Raw genomic sequence first — 17,019 nt, forward strand, 5'->3', positions numbered from 1 at the left:
TTCCTCCTGCTGGTCCTTGCCTTTGCAACCGTCCATTCTTCTGCATTATTGGCCTCCCCCGGTGGGGGAGTTTTTGGCTGTTTGGCCGCGGGCTGCAGGTCCGCTGCAGACTGTGCTTGGAACCAGCTATCTAGCTCCTTCTCTGCCTCCCTGATGTTACGCAGTCTATGCGTAACATAGACTAGTAATTATGGTTGCCTTAACTACTAGGGTGAATTACCTTTTATCCATTTAAATTCTCCTTCTACTTTTGGTGTATTATTATGCGTAACATAGACTAGTAATTATGGTTGCCTTAACTACTAGGGTGAATTACCTTTTATCCATTTAAATTCTCCTTCTACTTTTGGTGTATTATTTGCAAAATCCTGCCAATGCCACGAAGCAGTCCAGTTTTTAAACCACGCTGTCCCCTGTCTCTTACTCTAGCAGCTGCATGCATCATTATTCAGCGGCGCAAAGAGTTGTAGCAGCTTATTGTATGTAAAGGCTATTGTTAAAGCTTCCGTGGAAGTAACAGCCTGGGCTGTGTTCTCGGGTCGTAGGGCTGCTCCCTGCTCTAGGATCTGGTATCTGCGTGGCCGGGGTAAGCAGGGAGGAGGCAGCAGTGCAGGCTGGAGAGTGAATGCTGCTTACCTTGTTTGAACTTGGGTACGTTGTGATTTTTCCTAGCCAGATGACTCCATCCTGCAAACTGACCGTAGGGGCATTTCACATGCTAGTGTTGCTTTCTGAGTCACCAGTTTCTACCTGGAATTAAGCATTCCTAGATGGACTTGCACATCTGACGGACCCCCCGGGCAAATGAATACCTTTATCCGTGTGTAAAGATTACAAAAGTGCTACTAGCAGAAGAATAAGTAGCTAATGCTATTAGCCACTAAGTGCAGCTAATTACAACTACTCCTTGTTTCAAGGTACCAGTGATTTGGGGGATAGCAGACCAAAGAAAATAAGGCATCAATTTTCAAAAAAAGGGAAAACAAATAGGCAAACATTTCTTGCCACCGTGACTGGCATTTAGTCATTAATTCTCACGCTTGTTCTCTAGCTTTCCTTACCACGCTGTTCACAGTCCTTGCCAATAAATCCAGGGCAGCATTTCCACTGCAGAGACTTCAAAACCTTCTGTTTCACTTGATAGACCGGCTTCAGAGCTGTCCTGTACCTGGGGAGTAAGGGTCTGGGCATTAGATTGCAAGTTATTGTCAATTGGCGTCACTCGGGGTAAATTCACTGACTCTAGCAGCAGTCTGGTGCCAAGCGCGTCCTAGATGACTAATGCAGGACACAGTTAAGAAATTTGTCATAAACTGTATCACTGCTGCTTAGTAAAACGTCTAGGCAGTCCACAGCAATTTTTTCCCCTATATAAGACTGCTGTTCGGGACTACTCTCTACAACAGGAGGTGTGTGCAAATTCTTGCGTGCGGACAGAATGTATTTACTATTCAGTGAGCAGGGCTCCAGTGGTCTGCCTCATGCTTTACTGATCTTTGGTAGAGACTTTTTCCAAACATGCTAGCACTGATCTGACACACGTCTGAGAAATGTCACAGATGGGAAATTTATGTAACTATCAGAAACCAAGCTGTAATATTTATTGTAATGGAGTCCTTTGCAATCAAGTTTAGACTGAGCTTGAACTTCTGTAATATTCTGATTAGTTGTAGAGAAAGTTTTATTTTTAAACAAATATTCCAAAATGTCACTGGTACCGAGGAAGATACAAATTTGTTAAAAACGCCACTAGAAATAATCATGAAGCTTTTTTTTTGTTCAGAGAAAGAGAAATGAATTGTATTAACAAATAACAAAGGCATTTTTGCAATCAAGTAACTACATAGGTGTGAGAACATGTAGGTAAGTATTAAACATTATTTCACTTCAAAAGTGTGTTGTGATTCAGTGTCTCCCAACTTTGAAAATGTACCAGTCCCGGTACCTTAAGGTACCCTGTTGGCTTCCACCAGTACTCGTCGGGCAGCCAGTCCTTCTGAAAGAAGAGTAAGCACTTGGGCAATGGCACATCTCTAACTCCTGCCACGTAAATGGTCTCACTGATGGCCACAGGCAGAGATTTTTTTAAGTTGTGTGTGTGTATTATGACCTGAAAATCATGGAAAAGGCATGGTCTCTGTTTTTTTCTGAATAAACCTGTGGGAAGATTTGCAAAATCGCTTAATCACCTTGTAGTCCTGTATTTGATGGCTTGGAAAGGCCGTTGTTCTCCCAGGCTACTTAAATGCTTGATCACCTTAGGTACGTAAATCAGACCCTACATCACTTTGGTATTAAACTGAGTTGGTGCTTTAATTTTTTTTAAAGTGTGTGATTAAATACTTTTGAAAATATCATTTAGATACTTCAGAGAAAATTGTGTTGCCTTCATTGGTTTTATTTAAGATACTCACATGATCTTCTGGCAGTCTGGTGCTCCGTTTAGACAGGGCTGTTGGGAGTTGACAATGTACTTCTCCTTCATGCAGGCTTCTATGTATGTTACCAGCCGGGACTGCATGAAGGAACACCAGTTCCTAGCAGAAGAAAGACATGGGAAAGGAATTTGAAGTAGGTCTTTTAAAGTCTCTGCTTGTAAAAGTGCCAAGGAAGAGTGAAATGCAGAAAGGCCTTCTATTTTGTTTCTTTTTTTTTTTCTTTTTTTTTTTCTCTATCTGGATGATGAGGGAAGTGGAAAATGCTTGCTAGCTTCTCCCTCCACTCCCAGTTCATTTGTTTTCATTTGGGATGTTTATCTGAGTTTTTGTTACAAAAGGGTTGATTGTCTGAACTTTGATGCATTTGTTCCATTTCCAGTCCTTTCATTTAGCAGGAGAAATTTCCAGCTCGCGATAACCTGCAGGTTAATGTCGCTTTAAATGTCAAATTGCCTTTCTCGGCACGTTGCCATTTCAGATGCCTAATGACTGACTCATCAGGTTGAGGCAGACTGCTTCTGAAAACTTAATCCTACATAAACTCCATTAATGATCAGTGTCTTCCTAAGTATTACTTCTTCAAGATAATATAGTAACTGATTGGATTTTATTCATTAGACTAGCTTTGAAATAATTTCTCCCATCACCTGCATGAAAATAATATTGGAAAAATGAGGGTTGTTTTCTTGGGTTTTAGTTTTACGTTTATAGAAAGGACATGTGCGTTTTACTACTCTGGTAAATTTTCCAAGTCAGAATTATATAGACGTCTGTTAATCCCAGAGTGTAGGTGAACCTCTTCATTTTCAAAAGTTTAAAGTTAGGACATGGAAGTGTACTGTTGGTTGAAGTTTGATGGTTAAAATCCAAGACGAGAACTGACAGGAAGTGAGGAGTAATAACTGTAATGGGAAATGAAAAAAAAATTGTGATGATTGACATCTGATTAATTAGTAATTGCAATTACTGTTGATAAACTATGCATGTATTCAACACACTATTTCAGATGGTGTGTTTACAGAAGTTCACCAGTTAAACACCAAGGGATCCTGCCATTCTCTATGGATAGTGATGAGCAGAAAAGGGATGTGACAGCTTTGTTTGGACAAAGCAGCTATAGGGAGACAAGGGGTCCCTGCTCTCTCACTCTTTAACTCCGGCTACAAAACCTTCGGAGGAAGAGTCACTGAACCAGCAATTGCATTTTACAGACCACCTGTCTTAAAGACAGTCTGGGGCCCTGTGTTTCAGAGTTTGGCTACATGTCCTGCCAGTTGTAGGAGAGCACCTACAATGGTTATTTCTACAACTGCGTGCGCACAGGACCATTAGGAAGTTGGAACATATCACTTAACAACATACTGATGTTAGAACGTGCTAATCCTCTTCCTTAGGGAAAAGGTGGGGTTGAGCAGTTCGGAGAGAGAAATGAAAAAAATATATACCACCCTCACTCTTATAGCTAATTCACCTTAACTTTCCAGAGCGTCTCTACATAGACAGGTCCAAACAGGCTGCCAGGTTAACAGTTAACCTGACCGGTTCCTGTCCTGGGAAATGGAAGCGGGGATTAGATTTAGTTCCTCTTTTCAAATGAAGATGCAGTTTCTGAGGCATAAGGGGCTTACAGTGGCACACTGACTCTGGCAGCTCAGCCTCTGTGGTTTAGGCTCTGAAGCGGTGACCTTCCACAGCCCGTGCCACCTGGGCATCAGGCAGGCTGCAGAGGACTCCACCTTCCCCAGTAACCCATGAAATCCAGCTCTTCCCTTTGCAGCAGAACCTGCGGCTGCTCCAGACGTCCCTTGATGCTCGCTGGGTTGGGGCTGTTAACTATTCTGAACCGAAACACCAGACTTCGCAGTTTAAATCACAGTCTCGTTTTCCAGATGGGAAGATTGGCGTGAAATCAGTTGCAAAAGGCGTTTGAGGCCTTCATCACTCGCTCACGGTAAAGCACCTGCAGAGGAAACAGCTCTCTAATTGTCATGAAATTAGCTGTCCTGGTTGAAGACCACTTGAATCTCAAAAACTGAGCTACTGTGCTGTTAGGTGTCCGTGTGACAGGTGTATGAGTGATGGCAAGAACCGGTCATTATGGGGTTTTTGTTTTTTAACATTGTTCTTCCTGATACTGCTGCTGGCAATTCAGTACTCAAAAGTTTGTCATTGGAAAGTTTGAATGCCGAAGAGTAAACCTGATGAGTGAGCAGGTGCTCTTGTTCTTCCTATACTGCTGCTGGCAATTCAGTACTCAAAAGTTTGTCATTGGAAAGTTTGAATGCCGAAGAGTAAACCTGATGAGTGAGCAGGTGCTCTTTTCACATGATTTGGGGTTTTCTCCCTCTTTCTGGCATCTCTAGGGGTCTATCTCTACTGGAGGTAGAACAGCATCCAATATAGTCACAGCCATTACTATGAGCCTTAGAGCTTGCTGTTGTCAATATGTGCCACATATCTGCTTAAATGAAGCCTGGAGAAAAATTAGAAATCACATTATATGCCATTATGCATACTATTAAATTACTTTCCTATAAGAAATCAGCACTAGTTTCTCAGAACAAAAGTAAAATCAGGCCTTACACAGTACTAGTCGTGTCAGTTGGGGTATTTGGAGAGATCAGGAGGTTCTTGTACTCCATGAGTTTGTCAGAGCTTGTGTTATGATGGAGCAGAGCATTGTATGAGGGAGAGAGCAGTGTCTGATAAGGAGCAGCTGAGCTTTAGGCAGTATATTTTTAAATGGGAAGACAGGAACCAAATCTCTGATAATCAGCATATATGGAAAAAAGTTTGCCTCTCTGGGAGAGCTGCAGAAACAATGGGGAACTGAGTCCCGCACAAAAGCAGAAGCTGTGGCCACAGCAGCTGGGCAGCTAGGAGAAGGGGAGGAAGCTGGAAACATCAGGAGGAAAGGGCAGGGAGCCGGGGCTAGCTGGGAACAGTTCACCAGGCTTGCTGGGACGTACAGAGCCTCTTCTGCTCCCCCATTTCTTAAGGAAAATGCGATTGCTATTTCAGTGAACACCCATGCAAACGAAACTCTTCATCTCTTAGAAGCAGGGGCAGGAATCTGGCAAAGCCTGCGGCGCTGGGAAAAACTGAACAGGAAAGCAGTCTGCTGCAGCCTTGGCTGTGACTTCAAGCCGAAACAGCTCTTGTGGTGAGCTGTAGTTTTACGGCCTTTGCAAGTGACTGGGGGAATTTTTGTGCCTATTGTCAATGGGAGTCTTTTTTCCTGTGGGACTGAACCAGAGGACAAATCCTCAAGTTTTTATTAAATCACTACTTTTCCAGCGTCAACCGCTCTGCTTGCGTCACCAGGCGGTTCAGTTAAAGCCAGCAGACCAACACACGTGCTCTGGCTGACGTCTGCCTCCGAGGTGTGTGAATGTCCACCAGGCTTTATAGGGCTGCATCGCTTTTCAGTGGTCGGTGTAGGACGAATAACTCTGAAACAGAGACCCGATCTGTGCTTGTAGTTAGGCTGTCCTCTCACATGTGCCTGGCAAGCCATAGCTGGGAGTCGCTTTTCCCCCTTGAATTCTCTCTGTTTTTTTTTTTCTGGGGGAATAGAGTGACCGGGTGCTGCTGCTGGAGCTCGCCGGCATTATTGCTAGGTGCAGTATCTTGGGTCTGCCCGCGGGATGTCTGCCAGATCCAGGCAGGAGTCTGCCTTCGCTGTGGAAACCTCCTTTTAAAATAGGATTCTTTTGGCTTTAGTGTTTTGTTCTTTCCTAATAAAAACAATCCATGCCCCATGAATCATCATCTGGGCTGATTTGTTTTTTCCCACCATACACGGCTCCCAAACGAGTCCTTTGAGTCATGTAGGCCATACAAATCTAAACCAAATGTTTACATGCATCAACATGTGTGCGAGCAAGAATGTGGCATTGTATGACGGTGAGTACTTTTGCTATACCGCACATGTAAATGTGCACACAAATTTAATAGAAAGTACGAGGATTCCTTTTCAAAACCTGTTAATGTGTTGGAGGTATCTGGTGGGCTTCCCACTCGTAGAAAGGGCTTATGTTGTATCAGAAATTGAATCAATGGTTGATCCCAATTTGATGCTTACTTTGGAGAGTTATTAGCATTATGCAGAATGAATAGCATGAAAAAAGGGAATTTGATAGACTGTCAATAAAAACTTCCTTTAATGGTGGTCACATTTCTTTGTGTCCATTTTTCTTTAGAATCTGCTCACTAGTTCTCCCTCACTTGATCTTAAAAGCTTATTCATGGAGCTGAAGTGCTATGTAATACCGTGTTTTGGTTTTAATAACAGAAACTTTTAGTGGTTTTGAGTTCCATGAGGCTCATCAAAATTTATTCTTTCATCAAATGAGTAAATAAGACCTATTTTTCCCATCTGTAATGAGCTGCAATATAGATACATGTGCCCAAAGGTGAAACTTTTATTGCAGTATTTTTTGCACATCTTGTCAAATGTTTCCTTTAAGGAAACTTTGATCTCTGTTATTAAAAATACTCCTGTATTTTTGTATTAACCTTGACGGAAAATATGTGATTCTTTAATGTTAAGTGGAACAATTTAAAGACTTAGAAAGGCTTGATCTAAAGCTCAGTGAGGCGAGCGGGACTCCGTCTGCTGGCACCAGTGGGCTCTGAATCAGGCTCTGAAGTTTCAAAGAGCTGCTCTTTCAGAAATAGCACTTTCTTTATTCAGCTGGTTTCTGGAACACAGCAGCTTTGTGTTCTGCTTCTGCGTTTTTTCCCCCTCTTTGTAATTATGTCGCTTTATTCACTGAATATATAACCAGCTTAACACCCTCTGCTTTTATTCTCTGTAATACAGTTTCCTTTTGATTCAAGCCTCTGCTGCTAAGGAGAGAGGAGTAGAGAGAAGTTGCTCATGTGAGGAGAGCAGGAGAGCTTTCTCTCCAGTCTGGTGAATGGTAGAGTTTATAACAATACTGCAAGTTTAGAGCAACAATTAAGGGAACCCTAGCGAATCCAGGGCTACAGATGTTCTGTTTGTTCAGTTGCTTTTCCTGTTTTATATTCCAAGCAAATTAATCCTTTTTCTTTAACCAGGAAAAAAGTATCTGAATAATTTTCTTTACTAGACTACGTGGGTTTTTTTTCTAGCCTTTCTTCTAATCTCCTTATTGAATAGTCTTCCCATGAATAGTGTCATCCATTTTTGCCTTATTTTGAGGCAAGTGTGTTCTTTTGTCTGAGGTTAAATACATCTGATGACAAGGCATTCTGTATTTAAATAAGATTCAGCGACTTTAGGTTAGCTCAAGCTCCTTTTATTTGAACCTTTAAGGTCTTTAAACTGATCTTACAATGATTTTTTTCTTATGTTGGATACTACTTCTGCTTTTACTGAAACACTGCAAAATGCAGGCAGCTCTGTCTCTGATTCTAGGATTTGGCTGGGCCACCTTATATCACAGCAAACAAAGTAAAGCCCACAGAACCAGGAGATAAAGCGAGATGGCTGGTCTGCAGTAATTATCACTCTGCTCGGATGCATCGGGGTAGTCTCTTTTCATACAGCGCTACACCAACAATTGCAGCACGATAGTGACTGTGAGTAATGCCCCCCAGCTCAGCTAGGTACTTACACGCTTTGTTTTTCTCAGTTACAAGTTCTCACGATTGGTACTGCAATGCATAATTTTAGACACTTCCTAGGTCAATGGAATTTTTGCCTGCACAAAAGCTTCAGGACTTCAGGACGTTGTTTTTCCATAAGTTTTGTTGTTCCTTTGGCTGTAGTAGTACAGCTGAGTTGTCCTTCGCATCAGTTTCCCCAGGTTTCTATTCTCAAGGAAGCCCGTTTCTATAATTACTTTGAAAACTCCTGTCCAGCCATTCCTGCGTCTACCACTGACAGAGCGCAAAACTTTTCAGGTCCATGACGCTTTCCTTTTCTAGACAGTGCAAAAGGCACCAGATACACAATTATTGCTGCTTAAATGTGCTACAAGATGACAACAGAGGACTTCTAATTTAAACAAGCGATCTCCCGCTAACTTGTGCAGAACGACTCCCGATTCATACCAGTTGAAGCGGAAAAGAAGTATGGGGCTTTAGCTACGGAATAATGTAGGTTCTGTTTTTCCCTCAGTGCAAAATTCTCACTGGCAAGGAAAAGCAGCCTCAGTAAAACAGAGGTACAATATCACATTTAAATTAATCTAAACTAGGTCTATGCACGTCAGTTTTAAGACCGGCGTATCTTTTTATCCATCACGGAATGCAGAAGGTATTCAGCTGTTGAACAAGGTGCTGGCTCTCCAAGGGAACACGGCCTGCCACCGGGTTTTTAATTAGCAGACAGCAAGCGATGACTGGTGGTCTATCAGTGAATTCTCCAGCTCTTCCCGAGCAGCCAGCAGTCCTGTATTACAATCAGACGGCAGAAACTCTCATACTTCTCCCTCTTTCCCTTAGGATGAGTAGAGCTCCCTCTCGGGCAGGGTCTGGGACCTTCCTGTGACTCACCCCATGAACCACCCTGGTTTTCACTGGGGTTTAAGCAGACTGATGGGTTTGCAGTTTACCTTAACAAGCTGGGCTGAAAAGAGTGGCAGTGGTAGTTTCAAACATGTGGATTTCTGTACAGCGCTGGAAGTCTTCCAGAGCCCTGAGTAATGCTGGTTGAACGCCACTTTTATTCCAACAGTAGTGCCAGTTAGTCTGTTACCAGTTGGGACTTGTCCTGCAGAACGTCCTAAAGACTTAGTGCAGTGAAGGCTTTCTGAGCAAATCCAGTCCTGAACCTGGAGCCTCACTGGGAGCAGGAGCTCAAGAGAAAGCAGGCTTGGCTGGGAGCTGGTTTTGAGCCAAATCCAACTGTTGTACAAGCTACTTCAGAGAAATAAATACAAGAGGTTTTTCCTCTTCACAAAGCATCCACAGCCATTACCTCATTTATATTATCCTCCCCACAATAGAAGCTCTGCAGCCCGCTCAGAGGGCAGCTTACACTTGGATTTCATCTTTTGATTCCCGCAGGCTTAAGTTCACCCCTAGTATAGCACACTCACTCCTTTGTCAGACCTTGTCTTGAAGCTGGAATCGCAACCGGTGGCCACAGCTGTGCTGATGCCAGTGAGTCAAAAATGCACGGGAAGACAACCTTCCCAGACAGCGTGCGCTCAGGGTGCAGACAATGTCCACCAAGGTTTGCCCTGGTCATGTTTTGGGCATGAGTGTAATTTTGTTCAGGGTTGGCCACCGATCGCTCGTTCAAGGGGTATTGACCCTCACAAGTAGGAAGGCGTCGGATCCACGTGGTAACAGTGCTGATGGTGGTTCTGCGGCTATGCTGAAACGAGATCCCTTGCTATCTGCTGAAAGAATGAATTGCTGCAGCTCGCGCTAATGAGCTGTGAAATAAAACAATCCTTTGGGCACAGAGGGTTCGATAACTCCTGTATCGCATGCAATGACGCTGTGTCATTTGCATCAAATAGGCTAACAGGGAGCCATCCCACCTGCAGCCCTGCAGCTCAACACGAGCCAAATATAGGAGAATTTCCTAAAGTCCTGAAAGGAGCCAAGTGCCTAACTTTGATAGGAAACCATTGCTTCTGTTGATGAACTTGGCGCTGCGAAAGCTATTGTTGAGCACTCGATGGCCATTCCGCTAGTTTGCAGGATGTCAGGGGCTGAAGATCACATTTAGCTGCATTTCATCCAAACCTGTTTTATTTTAAGCCTATGTTCTCTGCCCCTTTGTTGGGAAATGTCAGTATCCCTTAAGCTTCCTAAAAAAGTCCCTGTCTAGTTTTGAAGAAATAGATGAGCCGGTGTGAAACTGGTCTTAATTAAATTAATGGATGTTTTCCTGTAAAAGCGGACAAAAAAATAAAGCTATTAAGATTGAGCATTGTTCTGACTTTCCCTTAGAATAAGACTGATTTGGCTTTTCTCTGCTTTTCTACACTTGGGAGGATAGTAGTTCTGTGTTTTGACACCCTGGGTAATCACAAAGAGAGGCCTGTTTCTTTGTGGCTGTCTCAGATGTGAATTAGGGGAAGGGGTGTGTGTTTCTGTGAGGTAACAACACACCTGGATGACACCAGGAAGCCTTCCTCTAATCAAGGGTGACTTCACAGAGTCCTGTGTCCAAGCCTCAAAACATGTTAATGCAATTAAGCATTTACTTATACTGAAGACTTCTGCCTTTCCTATTTATACTTCAAATGGTGGGGGTTGGGGTTTTTTGTGGGTTTTTTCATTTTTTTTCACACACATTGTAGTTGTAAGAAAAATCCCAATAGATGGCAGGCTGAGTGTGTGCGTGTGGATTAAAGAGAAAGAAGGAAAACTAAACCACCTGGTTTAGTTTTTGCACCTCCAACTGGAGGGCAAATCCAAAACAGGGGCTACTTGGCAATGATTACGCTTTTGGAAAGACAGAAGTTCTGTGAGACTTTGTCATAGATGGGGAAACCAGCTTTAGTTGCTTTGCTCCTTCCCATCTCATCACCACAGTCCCTTTCTCCCTTACCGTGTGAGCCATCCATTTGGGGACCAAATTTGTCAGTGTGGTCACTGAGGGGGAAAGTTAAAAATAACCTCTGCTTTTTCCTAAGATTATTTTTAACCTGGAACAGTTAAATGATCTGGTTTACAGTGTTACTTGACGGACAGGTTGGGCCAACTGAGGGTGCAGATGGCTTTGGGCTTCACTGTCAGAGCGAGCATGTGATGGGATTGCACCTTCTAAATGCTTCATTTTTATTTTTTTTTTAATGAAATATGAACACTAAGTGCATGAAATCTGAGTTGTCAGCCTGACTGTTCTTGGTGTTGTGGGCACATGGATTAGATTAAAGCCAGCCGGCTGCGATTCTGCTCGGCGCTGAGAAAAGATAGGAGCCGTGAGCTACAGTGCTCCACTAATGGTGCTCCTTGATTTGGGAAAGTGCAGTGCTTGGTTTGAGAAATAATCTGTTTGTATGGAGAGAAAACAAGCCCTTCTGAGTGTAGTTACAGTAGAGGTCTTTCCATGCATCTCAGATCAACAGAGGTAAATCCATGGCAAAGGTACAGAGAAGGCGGCGCGCTCTTCCCAGGGCCAGGGAACCTTTCCTTTCGAAGGCTGGGTCACCGTGTTCCTGGCCCTCATACAGCCGCATGGAGGAGGACATGTGTGTCCAGTTCTGTCTGCCCAGGTCCGAATTGCACAGCCTCAGGGAGGACACACAGCTCTCTGCTTACGTGGCCCCTCTCCTTCAGCTCCCCTGAGGCCAGCTCATGTGTCGTTACCACGTATTTGATGGAAGCGGCTCTAAAGAAAGAAAAATCTCCAAGGTGGCTTGTCAGTTTAGGATGAGTTTTCACAAGCTGTCAGGTGTGTCATCCACATAGCAATTGTCAGGATAGAGATGTATTATCTCCTTGGTGTATTTATTATCCCTTTCTATGTGACTTGCTCAGACAGCAGTTGAATTGGTTACACCTAGTGGTAAGTATTAGAGTAGGTGATGAGCTAACGCAAAGCTAATGAAAGCTCTTATTTCATATTTACTGGATCACTTCTAGAACTTGCACGTATCTGGTCACGTCCCAGGCACCTTTTCAAGCCTCACTTTAGCTGCCTGTATCCACGCACAGGAAAGCCACCAGTAACAGCAGAGTGTTCCCATGAAGTTCTGCATTAGGCATCTGTTTTATGTGGGAAATGAACAGTACGAATGTATTTATTACCTATTTTGGGTATTATGCATTGAGTATTTATGAAATCCAGAACCTGTTTTTACTGTTCTTGCTCTGTATCTTCCATTGCTAAAACAAATGCTAATGCAGTCCAGCAATTTCACAGTACAGATCTCTTCATATACTTGTGCTTTCATTTCCCTTTTTAATTCTGCAGAAAGTTTGGGTACGCATGGATCCATTTACCTCAGCCACAGAATAAAATATCTAAAGTCAAACCAATCAGCTCATATGAGGTACAGCTGCTGGGGGGAAAGAAAAAAAGATTATTTCCTTTGGAAAATTGGCCTTTTTTGATTTTTTTTTTTATTTTATTTTGTAAATAAGAAGTACGAACACTTGTCCACTTTGAACATGCAGAGCTTCTCTGGTGCACTCAGATACAGGCAACAGCTGAGATACTAAACTGTGACCTAGTTCTTCCTCTAAAGAATAGTTGAAACAAAAGGCTTATTATCCACACATTTCTCTTTTTTAAAAAGTCACCTAAAGGGCAGTGAGTTCTTACTGATTTTCTTATTTTAAAACTCTTATTCTAATAATCTTGTTATTCTGAGAGGAATTCATTAGTAAAGAGTACGAACATTGTCCACTTTGAACATGCAGAGCTTCTCTGGTGCACTCAGATACAGGCAACAGCTGAGATACTAAACTGTGACCTAGTTCTTCCTCTAAAGAATAGTTGAAACAAAAGGCTTATTATCCACACATTTCTCTTTTTTAAAAAGTCACCTAAAGGGCAGTGAGTTCTTACTGATTTTCTTATTTTAAAACTCTTATTCTAATAATCTTGTTATTCTGAGAGGAATTCATTAGTAAAGTAACATATCCAAGCATTTGACTGGGATCTGATGAGTCATTTCACCTTACATGCTGAAACAGAAACCAGAAGATGCTGTCTGACTAGTTACTAGTCACGATGGTCTCAATTATTCAAATAACTGCAATAAGAAAAATAATAATATAAATTTTAAAAAACCTGAGAATGTTTTGTAACAAGCACTATTCCTAATACATAGGGAAAATAGCAAGAGGTTGGAAAGAAAACACATCATTTTTGTTAGAAAATTATGAGAGTCAAAACTTTGTCTCAGAGACAGAGTTACCACAGATTTTGTGTTTGTTTCCTAGTTCTGAAAAGAAAGTATTTTCTTATTTCAAAAGCAAACTAGAAGTGCGACACAGTTTTGGTAGAAAACTATTCGCCACCACCCCGGGCTTTTTGATGGCATGTCTTTATCTCCCTATATCTCTTAATTCCTGATTAACTCCTGATGCTTTTCTTCTTGCTCTCCCCTTTAGAGATATAAGCCCAGTTCCTCGATGTTTTTACCAGGGCGTGTGTCACGCTTGTAGGGAGGAAATACTGGATTCACGACAACTTGTCCCTGCATAGCAGGGTACTCCAGCCGTGAGCACCTGACGTGCACCTGAGGACTTCAGGGCCTGAAGGTACGTTGCTTCAACCATTTGCAATGACTTTTAGAATTTGAGGTGCAGTTACAAGGGGGGGGCCATGCTGTCCCTTCTTGTTCACACTCTCTCCCCGCACTTTTGGACGTAATTCCTCTCAAAGGCTCAAATTTCTTTCGTAAGACATACCAGCATCCTGGGCTTGTGTGCACTATAAATGTGATAGCTCTAGCAAAAGAACAAATACCTTAAAGCTACTGCCAGGCTAGATTTTGATTGCCTGTAGTCATCAACATAGCTATATAATTGGGAAGAACGTTATGATTTGACTCGTTATGCAACTATCTCCATAAAAGGAGGAAGTATTTATCTTCTTGGGAGGAAATTAGGTTGAGTAATAGCTGGTGCCGAACTGAATCACACAAGCTGGTGCTGGACAAAGTTACATAGCAAAGGAAGAAATCCCTATTAGGACAGTATATTACAGCGTCTTGCTGACCTACACATGCACCTTTTTACACCGTTGAATTTTCATAGTACTTTTCAGAATGCTTTCGGCATTTCAACCAGCAATATAGTTTCCAGAATGCTTTCGGCATTTCAACCAGCAATCAAATGATTACCACCTTGCGGTATAACGTGGAAGTCCAGAGTACCACTCAGGCTTCGTTTTCCTTCCTCTGACAGTGTCTGAAATGCATTAACCAGGAGTTGGTGAACTAGCAGTGCGTGTCACTATCGAACACTACCCGTCAGGAAACTGGAAGTCAATGCTTGCAGGCTTTAGAAAATGACTTAAGGGTAATGGTGGGAGGTACAGATTTGTGGGAAGATGTAGTATGAAGGGCAACAGGGTTTTAATATGCTCACCATGCTACGTGCGGGAGGGAGGCCTTAATTTTACATGTAGGTGAGATTAGAAACAAGATTGCATACTTTAGTTTGCGTGAAAGGGAAGCATGACATGAGCAAGCTTTTGTAGTCTCTTTCCATCTCCCTTTTTTCCTTTCCTCAAGAGCATTTAAAGGGAAAAATACCAGGCCATCCTAAAGCACTGAGCTGTGAACAGCACTCGCTGTGCTGCTCTTTCAGCTCTCCCAAACAGGGCTCTGCAGTACCTATCCATCAGGGCTATAAAAAATTCATTCACTGTCCTGCTTCGTTTTCATCTATTTTAAACATTTAGAGACCTACTTACGTGCCCTGTAAAACTTACAAGAATCACAGTGTTTGGAAATCTTTCTGATGAAGTACATGCCTTTTCCACTCAGGCTGGCTACTCTTCTGCTATAGATTACCATGAGAAGCATTTCACTGTCGTGAAAACCTTTGGGGGTGGGGTGTGGTGAATTTGTAGTCATTTTCATGCTTATTTATTATTCCTTTGTTATATTTACTCCTCACTATTTTTACTTTGTTAACATCCCACCATTCTCCTTCCCTCTCCGTTCCCAAGGCCCAAGACTGCAGCCAGCCGCATTCTGATGATGGGCAAACCTTGTCACGATCAGCAAAAATAATCAGCATTGGTTTGTGATGAGAAAAAGTCAGTAAATTAAATTCATCTAGTTCTGCTTTGCAGAAATAATGTTTTGTTTTATGGTGCTACAGCAGAACTGGAAGGCTTCATATCTGCCAGGTGTGTCCAGAGACCTAAGCCCATTCTGCCACCTCGGACTAGGACAAAGAGCCCGTCCCATCATCCTCCACGAGCAATTTAGCTTTCTTTTTCTGTAGTTAAAACATTTTAAACGCTTCTGTTTGGGTATAGATTGATCCGTAAAATCTAATCTATTTTAATGAGAAACTTCTATCCAAAATGGTCCTTTATCCGCAGATTATAAAGGTATCGGGCAGGATTGCCCTGTCACTACGTGTAAGACAGACACATCGGGGTACTTACCCGTTTCGGGACTGTGGGCTCGCAGCTTCAAAATCCTCTCTCTCTTCCTGACGTGAGGAGATCATACTTGAAGGGTAATCTTGAGTATCGTCCCTGAGCCCTTCTGCCTCCCAATAACCTTCTTCCTCGTGTGACAGAGGAGTCCTCTGGGGGTACACAGAGGTCTCATAAACTCGTGGCTTGTGCACTGAATCATCATGATGTCCATGATGGTCTGAGTGTTTGACCAGCTTTGCCAACCCTATTGTATTACAGATGAGCAAAAGCTTCACTAGCATGGTGGGTTTTTTCCCACCCAGTTACACCTGTCTCTTGTTCTCTTCTCTGAAGCGCAGCCTGGATTAATTCAGGAATGCCCCGGCGATGTTCTTTAACTGGAAAGTTGGAAGAAGGAAGGAGGAAAAAAAAAAAAAAAAGGATTTGTAACAAAGAGCGGAAAAAGCTTTCGACCCTCCCAGCTACTGTGGAAACGTCCGTGGCTATTGAACAATGTGAGTCTGGTTCCTGTGTGGGGCTCAAACGTCTCTGACAGAGGGGAAAAAAAAGGTGGTAGGAATATAGCTTATTCAAGGAACTTCTGAGCTTGGCTGCCTTCTAAACTTATCTGTGAACAGGAACTCGGCTTTTATCAACTGCCTTCTCCCTCAGGCACAGGAAAAGGATGTTAGCTTAAAGGAAAGGAAGAGAAAAGAAAGGAAAGAAAATATTAAGTGGTGTAACAGACTCTCGTTACGGTGCCAGAAAATGTCACAGACCTGCTTGCTCCAGTGTCTGCACATGGGGGTTTTTTTCCTACAATTTAAAGGCTGAAATACCCTGGCTTTAGCAGCAGAATATCCATGGAATGTATGACAAATTGTGGACATTAAGGGATTCAGAGTAAATGCACAGCAAAAAAGAGCTTACAAACATCCACTTTTGTGTGGCCTTTGCAAAGTAGCCCTGTGAATCATACTCTGTTCCCATCAAAGTGGAAGGTTTTCATGAAGCAGTCCTTCAGAGAAGTCAGGATTATTGAGCATTTTTAAGAATTTCTGTTTAGGTTGTCACCTCTGGATCTTATGCCTAATTTTTTTGTGCGTTTTTAATTAGTGTTACAAAAAACCACTTGCCAAGAGCTGCTGGAAAGAGCTACCTCCGTCACCACATCCTAATAATAATAAAAAAAAAGGCTGTGGAGGTTGGATGTAGTTTTCTTACTGGTTTTGCTTTACTTGATGGTGCTGCTTTTAGTTTTGTTGCTATGATAAACTGTATTTTTTTTTTTCACTGTCTTGCAGGGTGACGCACCCTGGCATTTTTAAGAATAAAATGAGGGAGAATGATGCTCCACTGACAAAAGAGGTGGGAATTCTGGTGCAGGACTGCTAGATCATGTCTCAGTTTGAATGATGAGATGCGCAGCCCAAAGTTCAGCACGTCCTGCAGAGCATTAAATGTAAAGCTTTTCTGGAGTCATTCCAACGCCAGCTGAAAAACAGAGAATAAAATCTCTCTAGGATTTTGGAAGGCCTTGTTATTAAAGGCTGTGGATTTGCATCTCCTTATCACCGG

At 42.6% G+C, this 17,019-nt stretch overlaps 1 protein-coding gene across 1 annotated transcript in view; it reads right to left on the reverse strand.

The window, feature by feature from the left end:
- The window catches only part of MMRN2 (multimerin 2), a 29,158-nt gene extending 13,323 nt beyond the window's left edge, over positions 1 to 15,835 (reverse strand). Inside the window, exons 1-3 of the mRNA XM_009272525.2 lie at positions 15,466 to 15,835; positions 2,415 to 2,537; positions 1,062 to 1,168 (exon numbers count right to left, since the gene is read on the reverse strand). Of these exons, the coding sequence (XP_009270800.1) occupies positions 1,062 to 1,168; positions 2,415 to 2,537; positions 15,466 to 15,743 (508 nt within the window). The 5' untranslated portion in view covers positions 15,744 to 15,835. The remainder of the gene's footprint in view (positions 1 to 1,061; positions 1,169 to 2,414; positions 2,538 to 15,465) is intronic.
- Between the last annotated feature and the right edge of the window lie 1,184 nt (positions 15,836 to 17,019).

This window comes from Aptenodytes forsteri, unplaced genomic scaffold (assembly GCF_000699145.1).
Source record: "Aptenodytes forsteri isolate BGI_AS27 unplaced genomic scaffold, ASM69914v1 Scaffold106, whole genome shotgun sequence".
In the NCBI taxonomy this organism is placed as follows: domain Eukaryota; kingdom Metazoa; phylum Chordata; class Aves; order Sphenisciformes; family Spheniscidae; genus Aptenodytes; species Aptenodytes forsteri.